Genomic DNA, 19,326 nt, shown 5'->3' with positions numbered 1-19,326 from the left:
TATGTAACTTAGACAAACTTCTTAGAAAATATGAGTAAGAATTCATTGTCTAACAGAAAATGAGAATAGATTTTAATCTAATATAAACTCAAAATGAACATATCTCAGCATTATCACGTAAAACTGTAAGTGGACTACTTTCAGTTTGTAGTCTGCTTAAATCTAATATGCTTAATCAAATAAAATGTAATTTTTAATGAAAACTAAAGAATCCTTTCTTAAGCATTATATTCTTACTTCCTTTTCATTCCTGCATTGTAGTTTTATGTATTTTTATTATTATTTTATTGAAATAAATTTATTTTGAAAGGCTGCCAGATTTATATAAGCACATATGATCAATATCATTTTCTGTAAGAAGTATAATACTATTAAAAATTTCTTAGTAATATATTAAAGCAAAAACACAAACTGTGTAATAATAAAAATAAAAATAAAGCAACTTTATAAAGAAGTCACAGTTTCTTATTCTTTAAATATGATAATTACTTTAATATCTTCAATATAAATCATCTTCAGAAACAATTGATCATTACAAGAGATTTTAATAATACATCAGAGACTTTTATTGCTAAATTTCTTATCTCTAATACATTACTCCAAAAGAAAAACATTTGTGTTTTGAACTTATTAAAGGCAATAAAATTTTATTTATAGCCTTTTGATGATAATCATGTAAAAACTTGATATCTGGTATCATATTAGAATATACTACAAATTACAATAAATTACAAGAATATTGCAAGAAGATAAATAAATTACAAAAAATTAAAATATTAATAATCTGAAAGAAGATCAAAATAATAACAAAAAAAAAATATAATATTCATAACAAATAAAATGTCTAGACATATTTAATTAAAATTACCAAACAAATAACAGAAAAGGTCAGCAATTTTGTTTAAAATAAAAACTTTAAAATATTAAACAATACAATTTAATGAAATTTATTCATAAAAAATGCTACGGTTTTTTGGCAAAAATATGCTAAAAACAAAAAATTTGATTTTATCCTAATCTCAATAAAAATTGCATAACCTTTAAAATAAAAAGTTAGACATTTATTTCATATCTATTTTTACATGTTCAAAATATTAAATGCCATCTCATTCTTTTTTTAAAAGTATAAAAATTTAAATAATAAGTTTTTTTTTTATTTCAATGAAAAAGAATTGGTTTTTAACATCATAAATGTTTTAAAAACTAACCTAAGAAACTAATTACCAACAACAACATGAATTATTGTAATTTCTTCTGTTAAACACAAATATTTAATAATCAATTAAACATTCCAAATATGAAGAAAGTTTTAAACAGACTCATAATCTACATAAATTTTTGTTAGATTGAATTTCATCTGACATAATATATATTGTATACTGTACTATACATATAACTTATATGCATATCTACAAATAATAAAAACCAAAGCCTGAACTATATTCTAAATATAAAACAATTCCAGAAAAGCTGACTGTTTTAAAATTATCATTGATAAATAAAAATTACAAGATTAATTATGATTGTGAAATAAAACTTACAGTTATGTATAAACATCAACTCAAAAACCTGATTAACTGTAGACAAATTATTTAGTATTTAATTAATTTCATAGCTATATTATAGCACAATAATTCGGCAGTTCATTTGGCTTTAAAAACTGCAATTGATTTTAATTTAAATAATTCAACCAATTTTTCAAAGCACAGTTCACAATTATAAAACATAAATATTCAAAAATAATTTTATGATATTACTAAATGATTTTCTATTTTATTCTGACTTTTATTTTCCAAAAAAATTTTAAATATCTAAAAAAATTAAATAAATCTGCTAAGTCAGAATTCCACCATATAACAAAATGAAATAGATAATGGCAAACATCCAAATGTGAAAGTTTTTATATATGAACTTTAACATATTATATTGAATAGCTGATCAATCAATCATTTATAATTCAAGTACCAGTCAGAGTATACATCCAGATATAATCTTAAATTACATTAACATGTAAGCAATATAAACTTCTGTATGATTTTAAAAGATATTTGAATAACAAGTAAGTAGGAAAATATATATATATTTAATTTTTTTCTTATTTAAATAAACAATATCATGTATAAACTACAAACAAACAATTTATATACAATTTAAACTTTTTAAACATTATTATATGTAGGTTTATGTGATGTAAACAATATACACTCCTATAGGTACCTTACAATTACACCTCCAAAGGATCCGGTCGGGACCAGGCCATAGATCATACTCATAAGAGCCAAAGGTGAATATCTCCTAAAGGGTTGCACATACAGGTACAGTACAATTCCTTTGACATTTTTGCTCATACAGGGGAGTGGAGGACTTCTCATTCAGAGTTCACATCTTATCCTTCTACACGATTTTAAAATATATATTTGAAATATTTAACTTGATTATTATTTAAATAAACAACACCATGTATAAATGAACAACACTTGAAAGGTTTAAAATGTATACATGTAAATTATTATACATGGGTTTATATGTCGTAAACAATATACACTTCTACACAATTTTACGATATATATATATATATATTTGAAATTAAATAAATAGAAATAAATATATTCAATTTAATTATTATTTAAATAAATGAGGTCGTGTCCAAGCGAACATTTAAAAGGTTTAAAATACCTATAAATTATATGTGGGTTTATGTGACGAGTAAAAAGAACGGAAATGCAGACAATATCATCTTCCTGTAAACCGATCACACCCTAACGATGGTCAGCGTATCAAGATGAAAGTTGTTGATAAAATAAATGAAGAGTGATAACAAAATTACCAATGTGGAGGGATGGATTCTGATGCTCCCCTTCTAATCGTTAAATGCTACGAAAACCGCGATACGCACCAATAACTATCGAACAAATTAACCCGACCTCACGGGCATATAATTACATCCGTGTCACCTTTTACTACTTTAAAATTTCCAATTAATATATTAACAACATTTTATACATTTAAAAAAAAATCAATGAAGTTTTCTTATCTTACAATTTTTTTCCCCGTTTTCGTTAGCGATTAGAGTTTATACGAAGCCGGCCTTACCTTTTGATAGACTTTAAACATCCGGTCACCGAAAATAAACAAAGTTTTACATAGTTTTAATTATTAAAAATCCGTAAACGTCATTTCCATGTTCGTCTACCACCGATTACATGGCGCCCTCTGGAGTTAATGGTGATGTGATCGAACTTCGTGCGCATGCTCGCCACTCCTGTGTGAATTTGATTTTTTTTTTTTTTTTTTTTTTTTTGCGAAGTTTGTTCCGCTAGAATTACTTTTTTGTTTAAATTTTTATTAGGATAATTTTTATCTCGGGTGTAAATTATTATTTATTGTAATCTTTTATTTTCTTCATTGAAAGCGAATGTGTTCAAAATTAATTAGTTGAATTCTTATGAATTGTTTAATTCATTCAATTAGGAAAAAAAATGAATGTTTTCAATCAGATATTTATTATTAATTAATCACCAAAGAAAGTAAATTTATTGTACGAGATATTTCAACTTTACTATATTTTAACTTATACTGTATAGATAATAGAATTATTTTCTCACCAGGTGTCAGCGAGAAAATATAATTTTATCTTGAGTCTGGGTTCGATTTTCGGTGAGAGTCGACTCCATTTTTCCTTTCGGGAAGCGTTTCTTAATATTTTAAATGAACACAGACAAAACGAGAAGAAATTATTATAAATATTTGCTTAATTTAAGTAAAAAAAAAAAAAAAAAAAGACAATTTTATATAACTTTTTATTTACAAAGATTTACTATAATTTTAATCTAGAGAAAGATAATGTAAAACTTAACGCATAACTATAGATTTCTTGAAGGAATGCTTTTGTAACTCTATTAAATGGCTGAAAAATTGAATACTTAAAATACTGAAGTCGTTTGAGTTTTCCTCGGTCCTTTATACAGTATTCATTATAAAAATCTAATCAAAAAAACTACGTGATTTTTTTACAAAATTCTTTAAAAAATCAAGTTGACAAGGAAAACGTTTGATTTTTCGTAAAAGCTTAGAAAATTTTCTGCAGCTAATCGCTAATTATAAAAATTTTAAAAGGTTAAATATGTAGAAGTATTAGTTTAATTGTCTAGTTTATATGATTTATGTATTCATTTTAACGTTTCAATTGTTATCCGTTAATGATAATAAAAGCGTTAAGTTTTAATCATAAAAGCAGCACAAAGTTTATTTTATAACTATAATATTTTATTAAAATAGGCTTTGATTTTGGAGTCAAAAATGAAAAAAGGTATATTTTTTTATAAATAATTTATAAAAAGTTAAACTGCCCGTAATTTCCAATACAGCGGAAAAAATAATAGTATTTAATTAGCACATAATTCACTTCTCAGCCGAATATCCTAGAAAACAATTGACACTGTAACGAATGTAATAAGAAAATTTGAGCGATGAAAATTCGCATTGTGGCTTGTTAGTTCATAACGAAATTAAGTAAAGCCGAAAATACGGTGCTAAAATAATAAATTATCGATAATGAATGATATTTATGTATCTAATTTGTTTACGGGTGATTTCTATCAACGTTTCAAACACAGCATGTAAATTTATATTATATGTTCGATAAGAACCAAGAGTTCTTCATTAAATGCAACGTTACGATGCAACCTCGTAACGCTTTATTAACCTGTCTGTGTGGAAAGTAGTTTACATATTAAGCTCTCTCATTTTATAATCACGCAGAATTCTTAAGGCGCCAATCAGAATCATCCTCATTGTATGTTGCAATCAGTGAAATCGTGTATTTGTATTGTGTAATGAATAATTTACATACTGTATTATACGTTAGCAGCATTACTACTGTAAAATAAAAGCGATTTTTTTTAGTCTTTAACGCAATTTCCGCACATACATTAGTCTGCGACACAAGTAAACTTGTCAAGCTTTGAAATTGTTACAAAACCATCCTAAACAACATTCTTTTTAATTATCTATCTCCTGTTCAAAAAAAGCTTAGTCCGGAAATTCAATTTTCATCATATAGCCGTTATTATTGTATTAGTCATTTATTCATATTATATATTTAAATTATGATAATTACATAAACCTAAAATTACTTGAAAATAATATTCAGGATGATGGCAGAATATGTTATGTATAAGACACACACAGCATTATACTTATTGCAATTATTAAATTAATAGTAAAATAATTATTTAGAAATATTTTTATGTAGATGTAAAAATGAATATCCTCAAATCTATTCTGATCAAAACGGAGATAATTCAATATAAATATCCACATATGAATGGAAATGAATTTTTAAATATTTCTATTTTTTTTTTTTTTTTTTTTAAATTGACGTTTTCTATATATTAAACCATAATAAATCAAATAATTTTAATTTGTAATAAATGTTTATTTCACTTCGGAATAAATTCCCTTAAAATAATTTCTATGGATGTCCTTAACAGAGTTAAATTTTTACCATTAATCTAAAAATTTTTTCCTTAAATTTATTAGTGTATTTAAAATGACAAATATTAAAAACTAACTATAGATTAACAGTGTTAATTTTAAGTATACATATATATGACTGAAGTATCTCTCATAGGTCTATATAATACATAATTTTTAAATCAATCAAAAGTAAATTTTTCTACAATATTAAAATATCTGAAATATGATTAGTCTTCATTTTTTCTTTTTTGGGGGTTTAGATTTATTATATTTGGAACCAGGGCTGGATTTACATAGGGACATTTGGGGCCGGTGCCCAGGGCCCCTCCACAAAACTATGCTTAAACATAATTTTTTTTCCTATTACTGCGACAGCCTAGTGTGGCCTAATCATGAGGGCCACAGACAAAGAAAACCAAACCCGGGAAAAAACCTATGAAACATCGAAAAATTTCGAGAAAAAAATTTTACATGGGTATTTTTCAATTAAATTAAAATAATTAGTTTTACACAATAAAATATATGTATGTTTACAATAACCTTATTTTTAAATGAAATTCACTACTTCCTTGATGAAATCTAGTTGAAAGTACAGTATTTTGTGTAAATTTTCTAAATAATCAAATTTGCCTACTCTTAAAGGGGAGCCCCACCGAATCCATGGGCCCAGGGCCCCTGGATTGGTAAATCCGGCCCTGTTTGGAACTGAAATTACAGAACTACAAGCATACTACAAATTAAATAATTTTAGCGGTCAGATAACATTAAATTCTTCAGATAAATAATCTGAAGAATTGAAATGTTTAATTTACCAATAATTTTTTTAATATAAAAATTTAAAATTTCTAATGATAAAGAAATATGTACAATCATTTATTAACTTTTATGGAAAATAAATGATATTTAATAAATATTCAATAATACTTTACAATTACATTGATAGTAAGATGTATAAATTAATGGCTAAAGTATTAAATATATTTCTGAGAAAAAGTATAATAAAAAAAAAATCTTAGTAATACTTTAAATGAAAACACCACCATAATTTTATATCTATGTATATATGATTATGGTGAATTTGTTTTTGTAATGAAATTATTTAAAATGTAAACATAGTTGAATTTAAAAATTATTTTCATTTTTGTGTAATAAAATTTATCTATTTTATTATAAGATTTCAAAAATGTGAAAAATAAAACTGTAAATTCATATATAACATGAATTAAACATTATGAATGCAATATTCACTGAATTATATATAATAGATATATAATAGATTTTAGATAAATTAGTTTTACAAAATATAAAACTCTAAATTGCTTTGAAAATATAGTAATTTGCAAACTTCCAGTTAGAGTAATATTTTCCTTGTCACTGATTTTAGAAAATATAACTTATTATGGAAAAGTACAGGTGGCAGAGGAGGGAAAAACTGACTAGAAAAATTCATTTATTTTATGAACAACATTGCTAGACCCGATATATTATAAGCTAGACACCAACCAAATGCTGAAATTCTATCAGGCTAGATATGGCTAATTACTAATTAGCCATATCTAGCCTGATAAAATTTCAGCATTTGGTTGGTGTCTAGCTCATTTATTTTAGAAAAATAGATACAACCACACAGTTGTCCTAATTAGTGAGCAAACTCAGGATATCTCATCTTTAAGAAATTGCAATGTGTGCATCATTCATTACTCTCACAGTATCAATATTTAATATATTGATCAATATTTAATCTCTCTCCAGATGTTATGTAACAGCTTGAGTGACAATTCTTACTGTATTTATGTGGCCTTTTAATTTTTCAAAATCTGGTAACAGGTAACAAGTGTTTAATAAATCATATAATACCATTGGACTTTTTCTTGTGGAATTATGTCAAGAGAGTTATGATGGAAACCAAATTGGTTCATCTCCTCCGTTCATTATTAGGAAAGATTTCCTTCAAAAGTTCTATCTGCATGACTAACACCTTGTGCTTTCGTAATGTGAGAAAAACATATTTTGCTGATGATTACTGAAAAATGCATGTTCTTTGATCTGTTTTCCTTAAATACACAACACTTTTCATAGCTGGTCACAGTTCTCTTTTGGATGCCCTGCAGTACTGAATTACTTTCATTAATTTTTATATAATAAATTTCTTTTAAGAAATTTAATTACAAATTCATAAGAAATTAAAATGAAAATAAATACAGTTTATTCTGGACCCACATAGGCTTTATAATAATGTAGAAAAGTACATAATTTAAATGTACAACTTAATTTGAAACATTTGACAGATAAAAATATATTACAAATATTATTGGCATATAAATTTACCATAACTTTTATCAGGATATGTCAATTCTTATCATAATCCAAATAAACTTTCTTACCATAAACATTATGGCTCAATAAGTAACAGAATGAATATGTTCATTGAAAGTTTTATCATGAACATATATACTTTATACAATGAACATTCAGCTGCACTTTGTAAAATCTACATATGATATATACAATCTTATTTTTGGTAATAAAAAATACTTGAAATATAAAAATCAAAATCACAAAAAAAACATAAGAACACTTCATTAATACAGTAGTTGCTTTGTTCCCTCAAATTTAATGTGTTTAAAAATTTTGAAAATGACATTTATGAACTTTTAAGAAAATAAATTTTGTAATAAATATTAATTTTTAATAAATAATTTTCACAGATTTATAATTGCAATGTTAATTACATGTATTTTATAAGAAATTTTGGTACCTTTAAAAGCAGAACATTAATTCCACCAATCAGAAATACAGTTGTTTTTTGAATTTATTTTGGCTATTTATTACTCAATGCTTATATGAAAATTTTTCAAATTTTTTCACTCATTTCTCAAAATTTGATTTCAGTTCATGAAATGAAATATTAACTTGTGGAATAACACAAACATCCATCATAAAATTCCTTTTTATATCAGAAAATTTCAAATTGTTAATAACTCTATATGCAATTATTCATTTGTTGTATTGTGTTTTGAGTATAAGTTGTTTTGTGTATAAGATTTAAGAATATATATATATATTAGTGCTTTTTTGCTCTACTCATTATAAAATTCTACAATTTTCTCTAAGTTAGCAAAATATTTGGACAGTATTGCTTTTGAAGTAGATACATTAATAATATGATTTGGTTTCTCTAAACCATACTATAAAACAATATAGGCATATCCATTTTTTTTTTTTTTTTTTATCAGAAATGCTAAAAATTCAAAATATTTATACATAATTTTCTATGGCAACATCATGTTAGTTAGGTCATCAGGAAATCTTTTCTTTCCCAGCTGAATTCTTGGTTCGTTGTTCTTGAATTATCTGTTGTTGTTCTCTCAATGTTCTCCGTTTTACGACTTGTTTTTGATGCTCTTTTTCCATATCACCTTCAGAAATATTTAACTTTAAACCCTAAAAGAATTCAATTAAATTTTTATTAACAAAAAAGTTTTAAAATTTATCATAAAAACATTCAAACAGTTAAATATAAAAATTAGAACTTTTTTGAGATTATTTTAAAACTAATTTTGGTAAATTAATTAAGTTATAAACTGATTTAAGATAACACTGAATTTATCTTCTGTTAGAAGACTAAAGTGTGAAGATTCAAAAATATTTCTCAATCATGTTTCAAGATTTAAATATTTAATATTATATATACATTAATTATTCTGAAAAGTGGAGTATTAAATCAAATCAAACTTGTTAAGGCAATTAAATCTTACAAATTTAACTGTAAGATCCAATAAAATATGTTTATGACCACAGTAAAATTTATACATACACACACACCATTCTATACCTTCAATTGCATCATTATTTCTTTCAAGAAACAAATATAATAGAGAATCAAGAAATTTTATTTTAGCAACTTCAGCAAAATTGTTTAAATTGTATTATATTATATTACATGAATAAATACAATAGTTTTAAAAAGTTTATCAAAGATTAATACAATAAAAGCCTTATTTCATAAATCAGTAAAAATTTTTGCAAGTAATTCAAAAATTTTGTTTAGAACAAAATTAGTTAATTTTATGGATTAGATATGCTATTACTACATCTAATCCATGAAATTCAAAATCAAACAACAAAAAAAAAATACAGAAAAATCAAACAACAAAACAGCAAAATGCTAACATAATGAAATTACATTAAACAAATTCATTATATTAAAATTTTATTGAAAATGCTATTGTATAATAAGTATAAACAGTTCAATGTCAGGATCAAATTTCAAATTATACTTCATTAAATTCTTACTATTAGTATTATATTATTTTTATTGATCCTTATACATAAAATATGAAAATTTGAATTTATTACTTTTTTATAACAAGTAAAAATTGAAAAATTTTTCACTAAATTATAAAGAATGGTAGGTTTTATACATTAAAAATGATCAATTTTCATAAAGCACATTTTAAATGGAAGGTACAAAATTGTAAATTGTATAAACGGAGGCAGAAGTCTAAAACATCGTGACCTAAAAGATCCATTATGTACTAAATGAACAATAACTTGAATACTTGAAAAACAATGACAATGTTTCTATGTATTAGTCATTAATAATCACTATAAAGTTTAAGAAATTTACTTTTAAAATATTTATGAATCTACATTTTCTTATACAATTTTATAATATCCCAAAATTAAATTTCTACAAATATCTCTTGATAAGAGAATTTAATAAAAATAATGTTGAAACTAATAAAAATGAGTGTAATGCCATGAAATATTCAAATGTTTTACAGTTTATTTAAAAACAATTAAAAGCTTCTAAATAAAAGTTAAGAAAAATATGTTTAATAAAAATTGAAAATAAAGATGTAAACACAAACCAACAAACTTAAAAACATCTGAAGTCCCTCGCACTTAAATATTTTTAAAACATCAGAAATCATGGTCATTTATGATAAGATAAAAAACTTTCACCAATGAATACATAATAAACAGATTTCTTGAATTGAAAACTTGCAAAGTAATTTGCAGATAACTTAAAATAGCTAAAAAATTCATCTTATGTAATTCTTTAAAATTTTATTTAAAAATAACCTTGGTAATACTAAGCAATATTATTATTAAAATTAATATTCCAAATATAATTTCACTTTTGAAATGCAAAGCCTTTATTTGGTTATTACAGAAAACTGAATTTTAGTAACAAATAGATAAATGCTTAGTTTATTTTAAAAAAAAAAACACTTAATTGATTTTAGAGTAAGTATAATTTTAGAATAAGTGTATTCTAAAATTATTTTAAAAAAATTTTTTTTATCAATTAATAATCTTTATTCGTAATAAGGAAACCTTGTTACAGGGGGAGTTTTTAAATCAATAAATATTAACATAAATCCAATAGCATTAGAATTAACAATTAAATAATTCGAAATTAATCAAATCAAATAACAGTGACAATTCATTGACAAAATTTGAGTAAAAAAAATTGTTAATTTTATACATATTCGTTTTTGATAAACTACTTAAAACAGTTCTATAATTTAAATCATCATTTATAAAATTATATCTAAAGTTTGAAATTTTTTTTATTTTTTAAAGCAGTACAGTCTCTGAATAGATGAAGAGCAGAGAAATCATTACAATTACATCAATAACAGTTTCTTGAAAAGTCAATAAATGTATTATTTATAATTAAAGAGAATTGATTAAGTCTCAGTTGAATTAAAGTACATTTAAAGTTTGTTGTAAAGTTTAAAGTTGAGTTTGTAGCAATAATATTCGACTGTGTGGGAAAGTTTAAAATATGCAGATACCAAGGACAATATGATAAATTGAGTATAGCATTTCTGTCATTAGTTATTGAATGCAAAATAGCTGACTCCATCATCATTGTGTAAGCATTTTTCCAGTTATCCATCAAATTATCAAATAGTATACTGGATACTCCAAATGATTGTAATACTTTGTTAAATTTATAGTACCATGTTGATTTATTGACATTATCCTTTCATTTGAGTAGTCATAATATGATATAAGACTTTAATATTATCATCTTTAGTGTTTAGTAGATGATAATAAAATTTAATTAATCTTTTCATGAAGAAAAGGAAAAGTTAACATCTATTAGTTTCTGAGTGAATAGCATATCCTGGAACTGTGTATTCAAGTTTAAATAGTTTAGGTAAATATATAATAGATCAATGGCCCAAATCAGACTGGCATAAAAACACTGGCATTATTAATAAGTTAAACATTCTCATATGAAGTGTTAGGTTCAAGATTTTCAACTTTGCACCCAAATAGAGAGTATTATTAATTAATTGATTAATTTTTATATTGAGATATTTCAGATGCATATGGAATTTGCCATTCCAGTTAAAGATCGTACCTAAGTATTTTATATTATTAAATAATTCTACAGGTTGGCCATTTAAAAAGAAAAATTTCTCTTGGTTTGCTAATTTTATGTTATTTCTGAAAATTATTATTTTTGATTTAGTAATATTAATCCATAGGAATATAAAATTCAAGTAGTCGTTAAGTTTTGTAAGCTTACGTTGTAGAGTTATTTTGGTTGGGGCCAAAAAACCAGATCATCAGCATATGAAATATAATGAAATGTTCTACCTTGTATACAAATACCTTCTGAATCATCTAAAAACAGCTTATCAGTATCATTAATGTAAAAGTTGAACATATATGGTGAAAGTGGTTCACCTTGTAAAATTCCTTGATTTATAGTTACTTCAGGATATAATTCATTACCATGATTTTATATGAAGAAAAAAAAAATTCATCATAGTATCTGCAAATTTATTACCAGCCCCTAATATTTTTAATTTATTAACCAGAGCAGGAACATTTACAGAATTGAAGGTCTTGGCAATATTGATAAATGCTATGAAAATTTTTCTTCGCTTTTTCGTTTAAGTAAAATTGGATTAAAGAAGTTAGCAGAAATATGGCCAATTCAGTTCCTTTAGATCTGACAAAAGCATACTGATGATTCGAATTTAATTTTTGGTTTATAGTCCATTTTTGAAAATGTATTGCTAATATGGATGTAAAACATTTTCTTATAGATAATAAAAGTGCAATGGGTTGATAATTCTCTGGTGCTAGTCTATTTCCTTGTTTATAAATCATGAGTAACTTAACAGAATTCTGTGATGGCAGGTAGGTTAACGAATCATAAAAAAAGTTAAATAAATCAAGGAGTAACTGTTTTCCTGACGAAGGTAAAAGTTTTATAAATTTATTAGTAATTAAATCCAGTCTAGGCGATGATTTTAATTTTAATTTTTCAATTGAGTATTCCAATTCATTGTAAGTAAATATTGAATCAAGAAAATCATTCGTCTGAATTGTTTGGCAATTGATTGGTAAATTTTCAATAACCACAAATCTATTGAAGTAATGAGACCATATTGAAACATCTATGTCTGGTTGTTGTTCAGTATGCATTTTCCTCAAATTTCGAATTGTAGACCAAAAAAGTTGATTATTTTTATTAACTAACATTTGCTGTTGTAGATTTTTATAAAAATTTGATTTTTTAACTTTTAATAGATTAAAATACGATGTTTTCTGTTGTTTATAAAACTTAAGAGATTCATTTGAATAACTTTTCCTGAATTGTATTAGAGCTTTGTTCTTCTGCCCTTTTTGTTTATAACAATCCAAATCAAACCATGGCTTCTTAAATTTGTGTGTTATATTATATTTTGAATTGCGTATATGTATAAATTCTTTAATTACTTGTTCAAATCGAAAATATTTTTCAATTCCCTCCACTAGTCCGTAATTCAATAAATGATTAATTCTTTTGCCAATCAGAAGTTGATACTGTTGGAATTTGTAATTGATTATAATAAGAGATAAATAATAAAACTCACGCCAAAATTGTATAGACTTCTGCTAATTATCACTGAGTTCAGCGTTAACACAAAACTTTCCTTTATATTGCAAGTATCAAAGAAGACAAGCTTAATTTCGTCTAAAGTACTTGTGATATAAAGGAAAGTTTTGTGTTAATGCTGAACTCAATAATAATTAGCAGAAGTGTAATTGATTATTTGATGTGATATTGATTCACTCTTATGATTTTTTGTTATTTGAATAGACATTCTTATAGGGAAATGGTCAAAAATCAATTGTTGAACAACCTGAATTAGTTAGCAAGTAAATTCAGCCAGGTAATCATTTTTTATTCTACTGTTCAATTTATATAGTTGTAGTTGATCCATATATTCAGGTAGTTGGGTTCCTATCTTGTTAGATTTTTTATCTTTTGATTTACGAATATTTTGAATCAATCAATTAGGACCCTTGTATTCCATATCCATTTTTTAGGATATTCTAGCATTTAAATCTCCTATTACTATGATATAAGGAGTAAGATTTTTCCGTTTTTTGATAAGTTTAAAAAAGTCATTTAGAATCTGAAGTTGATCCAGTGAGATACAAACTAGAATAATGGCTATTAATCTTTTTCCAAAAACTGCAACTCTGGATTGGTAATTTGAATTAAGACTACTATACAATTGTTGGTTTTCTGCAAATTCCTTATTTCACCAATTTTTTTATTAATAAATAAACTTAATCCACCATATGGACGTCCAGGGCCGATTGGTTTGTGCACCAATGTCGATATAACATTAAATTCCTTGTTCTTTTAAAAAACATCATTTACTGAGGTCATCCAAGTTTCCGTTAATCCCATTATATCGGTATTATTTAAAAAGATATTTAAATTCAATACTAACAATTTTTTTTTTATTATACCATTACAGTTCCAGTTTATTATTTTTAACTGAGGTTTATCTTGATTTTCTTTGCTAATGACTATTATTTATTATGATCAGAAATTGGGAGCAATCAGAATTATTCATAGAGTATATTCTAAAAAATCCTCTGCATATACCAATTGATTTATTGAAAAACTATACATAATTTTTTTCTGTTTAATTAGAAGAAAATCATCTCTTAATTTAACTTGAACATTAACACCTTTTAAATCAATGTAATAAGGTAGTAAGGCTTTTCTTCTCATACGAGAATTAGCAACCAAATTGGCTGATATGTTTAAATTTTGCCATTGACCCACTAATTTATTTTGTTTTTGCTTACCAAAGGCTATCATATTATTATTTGTCAATTGAACTGATTTTAAGGTTAGACATTTAATATTAATTTTTGAGTGAGGAATATTATGAATTGATTTTATGTCTTCATAAATTTTGCATGAAATTTTTAATGAATGATTCAAAAAAGTCAATATATCCTCATTTTTTCTCATCAGTAAAAATTTTTGAGTAGTCATATATTATTAGATTATTGTTTAATTTATTATTCAGTGCATCAATCTTAAATTGAAGCAATTCTTTTTCATTTCTTAATTCAATCAGTTCAGATTTGAGTTTTTCATTCCTGTCCTTAATAGTATGAAGTTGACATGTAAAGTCACTTATTTCGTTATGAATAGTATTAATTTCTTTGCAAATTAAAGAAAATTGGTTTTCTATTTTTTCATTACTTAAAGTAATAAGCTCAACTATCTTCGTGCAAAAGACTGTAGTTGTAGTGTCTGATGATTCCAAATTTGAAGTTACAAATGGAGGATTTAAAGTAAGGTTTTCACTTACCGAGGTAACCGATTCCACTCTTCGTGATTGAGTATAATCAGTAATCAAGTTATTTTCACCCTCTAGAACCTTTGTATTATGTGAAGATTGCATTGTATGGTTGATTGGAGGTCTGCCTCTTTTCGTTGGAGTTTTTTGGAGAGGTCCAGGATTTGGCTCAATTCCAGCCATTAGTAGTAATAACTGATTCAATTTTGGGTTACACATTGTGAAAATAAAGGGAGAAAAACAAAATGAACAAAGTAATGTCTTTTGAAACAAGGTGTAAGCAAAAAGTCACCAGTCGCCATGATGAACGAAGAACCCCCAATATTATTTTAAAAAATTTAAATAGTATCAATATCTTCTAAAACTAAAATGTACAGAGCAATTTACTAATGCATTCAGTAGTTTTTTCTCTGAAACTGTTGATTATGAGTTCCATCTTCCTATCTACAAGTTTATAGAGATGGGAAGAATTTTTGGTGAATGACCTTGAAAATCAGCAGTTTGAGATGAAATTTAAAAAACTCTGTTTTCTTCTGTAACGGGTGCTTTTGAGCCATTATGTGGCTAGTACATGAGAAAATGAACACCTTTTATAAAACATCACATTTCTTTTTAAACCTAATGGTTTGAGATATTGGCCAGTTTCTTGTAAAAATCCAATTTCTATTTTTTCCAAAAGTTTCTATGCTGGGAACTAAGTTTATCAGTTTATTTAACAACAAAACTTTACATGACAAACATGATGGTAACAAAAGTACATCTCAAAATTTATTTAAATTAGATGCTCAAAATGTCTAACCTCATGACATATACATGCATTTATTCTTATAGGAAAGGTATTTAATACATTTTGTTATTCATGTCTACTAATCTTATAAAAATTTTTCTGAATTATGATTTTCCTATTGTCTTCAGTAGAAGGATGCTGAAAGTAAACAATTTCCTTGACTTGTCCCCAGAGGAAAAAGTTTATAGCAGTTATGTCAGGATATTTAAGGAAATGAAATTGGACCACTTCGGCCTATCCATTATTTGGGAACACTGTTTACTCTCGTCTTGCTTTATGTACAAAATGTGCTAGGCATCCATCTAACTGTAACCACATTTGACTCCAAGTATTTATCAGAATATCTTTTAACAAAATTTGTCAAATCATTTCTTAAAAAAAATTATGAAATTCTCTTGCAGTTACTGTGGATTCAAAGAAATGTTGTTCTACTAAATGACAGCCAATAATCTCAGCCCTTATATTAACACTCCAACAATGATGGTTATAAACATCCAATGCAATTTGTTTCACACTGCAGTAATAAGCATTATAAATATTAACACACACACACTACCATCATTTGTGAAGATAGCTTCATTGGTAAAACATCACATTTTAAAAAAAAGCAGGACCTGCAGTCAATTTGTTTTGCACCCATTCACAAAATTGAAGGAATCTCATGAAATTGTTTCTGTGAACTCTTGATGCAAAAAAATGATATGGATGGTATTTTGCTTTAGTAATATCCTCACTACAGATGATTGATGCCACAGTCTCTTGCAATTTCACATGTTGATACTGACAGATTTGTTACAACTACAACTAGTACATCTGTGATAACAAAGATGTTTTGGAGCAAACTTCTTCTGGGATATTAATGAAATCTTGGATGTACATTTACACAACTTCTTACTCTTTTAGCTAATTCAAAATGTATTTCACAAAAAGTACTCTCATTCCAGATATCATTTGACAAAGATTTGCAGCCTGTGAATAATTTTGGTGTCATTACCTAAAGCAATCAACATATCAAATACTTCTTCACTTGAATAACGCGTTTTTACAAAAAAGGCATAAAAAACAAGTAAATACATAAAAATAAAGATCACTCCAAAAAAACACTCCTTCACCTCTTTGAAAAAGTATCAATTCAATTAATTCAAAGCTTGCTTGTTTAACTATCTAATACAATAAGATAAAATGAAAATTGATAAACTTAGTTCCTAGCATATAAACTTTTGAGAAAAGAGAAATCAGACTTTTAGAAGAAACTGGCTGATATATGGAACACCATTAAATTTAAGGAAATGTGCCCTGTTATAAAAGATGTTTATTTTGTCACATACTATCCATATAATGGCTCAAAAGCACCCCTTATAATTTAAAAAACCCTATTTTGTTCTGCAACTCAAAAACCATTGATTTTCGAGGAAATTCAAGGTCATAAAGAACTGTTCCCATCTGCTCTATAAACTCGATTATTAGTCCCATCTTCCTATTTCTAATGGTCTCCAATAAGAAACTACTGAATGCCACTAGTGAATCACCCTGTATAATACTGTGAAGATATCAAATGTTAAAATTTTGAGCTATTAAATTTAAAGCTGTATTAATGTTAACTTAGAAAGAAATCATTTTACTGGTCAATGCAAAAAAAATTAAGAGTATTTTATATATATTGCAAAATGCTATGGTAATTAACAAGTGTTATATTATAGTATAAAAACAACATTAAACTCAAAGAAATTAAATCTAAGAAATAGATAATTGATATAATGATCACACACAACTTTATTTCTTAATTAAATTTATGATATGATGCTTGAAGCAAATCTTTTCTGATTCTTCTAATTTATTTATTCTGATCAATTTAATTTAAACTAATTTCTTCAATTCATTGAAAGAAATTAAAGTTTACAATTCTAATAAACTAACCTGATGAACTAAAAAGTCTTCTTGTAGTGTTTCTGTTGGAATATTTCTCAATTTTTCAAGTGTTTCATACATTGTCGGACATTTTTTTAATACTTCTTGTCGTCCTAAAACTTGCTTCAAAATAACTAAAGCAGTTCGAAATAATACTTTAACACCTATAAAAAAATAAATTATTGATTATTGCAATATTTGTTAACTAAAACAAACAAAAAAATTGTAAAGTTTTTATGATGAAATTAGTAAATGCTTTTAAAATATTTTTAATAGAAATATCAAATTATAAATTTAAAAATTTAAAGCACTATATAAATAACTTACTAATAATCTGATACATAAACTAGATATACGCAAGTTAAACTGCAAACTACAGTAGAGAGTCGTTTATCTGAATCATCGGTTATCCGAACGCTTTCCAGTCGGACTGTGTTGTGCCGAATTGAACTTTTTTGATACTAGATTTACTTCTAAAGTATAATTTTTATGTTTTTATATTTTTCAATATATTTATTTTGTTTGTGCAAAATAAAGAAATAATTTTTAACAATACAATAGCCTCAATTATTATTATAAAAATTAAGCTTAAAATCGACGAAAATTCAACACGAAGTGACACACAACGGAGAAAAATTTCAACATCGGATAGGTTAATATATTTTTTCGTACATAATCGGTTATCTGAACAACCCCAGTCCCCAATTGATTCGGATAAACGACTCTCTACTGTATATGCATGAAGAAAACTTCAACTGCTTATTTCTTGGCTGACTATTGGTCAAAATAATACTCCAAAACAAGTTAATTGCATTATTGTTAAACAAGCACTTGCACTTATAAGATTAAACTAAAGCTATACATCCACAAAAGCCGAATTATCAGGCTAGAGTCAGCTATAATAAATAAATAATTAATATGACAATTTGGCATTAGAGCTTGGCGTTAGGCGCCATCTCTTACTTAACTTAATAATTAAAATTAAATTAAATAATTAAATTTAATAATTTGGAACTGGAGGAAAAGAAATCAGCCCGAAGCAGGACTCAAACCCGCAACTTCTATCCGTGCAGACACGTTACCAGTTACGCTACCTGGACCTTCGGTCCGAACGCCTCCTCCAGTATATATAAGCTAACACAACGACTATCGACGGCCATTACAATGCCAGCTGGGGACACATCACGTGCCCACGTCCTCCCAAGGCACTCAACCGGCCATCGCAACACTGGCAAGGCGTATAAATATAAATAAATAACGACTAACCCATTACAAAGCTATACATCCACAAAAGCCGAATTATCGGGCTAGAGTCGGCTATAATAAATAAATAATTAATATGACAATTTGGAATTAGAGCTTGGCGTTAGGCATCATCTCTTACTAAACTTAATAATTAAAATTAAATTAAATAATTAATTTTAATTAATTAGCAGAAGTTGCGGGTTCGAGTCCCGCTTCGGGCCGATTTCTTTTCCTCCAGTTCCAAATTATTAAACTTAATTATTTAATTATTAAGTTTAGTAA

At 25.9% G+C, this 19,326-nt stretch overlaps 2 protein-coding genes across 2 annotated transcripts in view; both read right to left on the bottom strand.

The window, feature by feature from the left end:
* LOC136980983 (unconventional myosin-XVIIIa-like) overlaps positions 1–3,227 on the bottom strand; it is a 116,959-nt gene extending 113,732 nt beyond the window's left edge. The window contains exon 1 of the mRNA XM_067277183.1: positions 3,094–3,227. The gene's annotated coding sequence lies outside the window, so the exon portion shown is untranslated. The remainder of the gene's footprint in view (positions 1–3,093) is intronic.
* A 4,440-nt stretch (positions 3,228–7,667) lies between these two features.
* wkd (whacked) overlaps positions 7,668–19,326 on the bottom strand; it is a 53,031-nt gene continuing 41,372 nt past the window's right edge. Inside the window, exons 9-10 of the mRNA XM_067277242.1 lie at positions 17,809–17,963; positions 7,668–8,922 (exon numbers count right to left, since the gene is read on the bottom strand). Of these exons, the coding sequence (XP_067133343.1) occupies positions 8,779–8,922; positions 17,809–17,963 (299 nt within the window). The 3' untranslated portion in view covers positions 7,668–8,778. The remainder of the gene's footprint in view (positions 8,923–17,808; positions 17,964–19,326) is intronic.

Source organism: Centruroides vittatus, unplaced genomic scaffold, assembly GCF_030686945.1.
Source record: "Centruroides vittatus isolate TY-2023 unplaced genomic scaffold, ASM3068694v2 contig_738, whole genome shotgun sequence".
Lineage (NCBI taxonomy): Eukaryota > Metazoa > Arthropoda > Arachnida > Scorpiones > Buthidae > Centruroides > Centruroides vittatus.
Note: the sequence above shows the minus strand (reverse complement) of the source record. Positions and strands in the feature narration are given on the sequence as shown.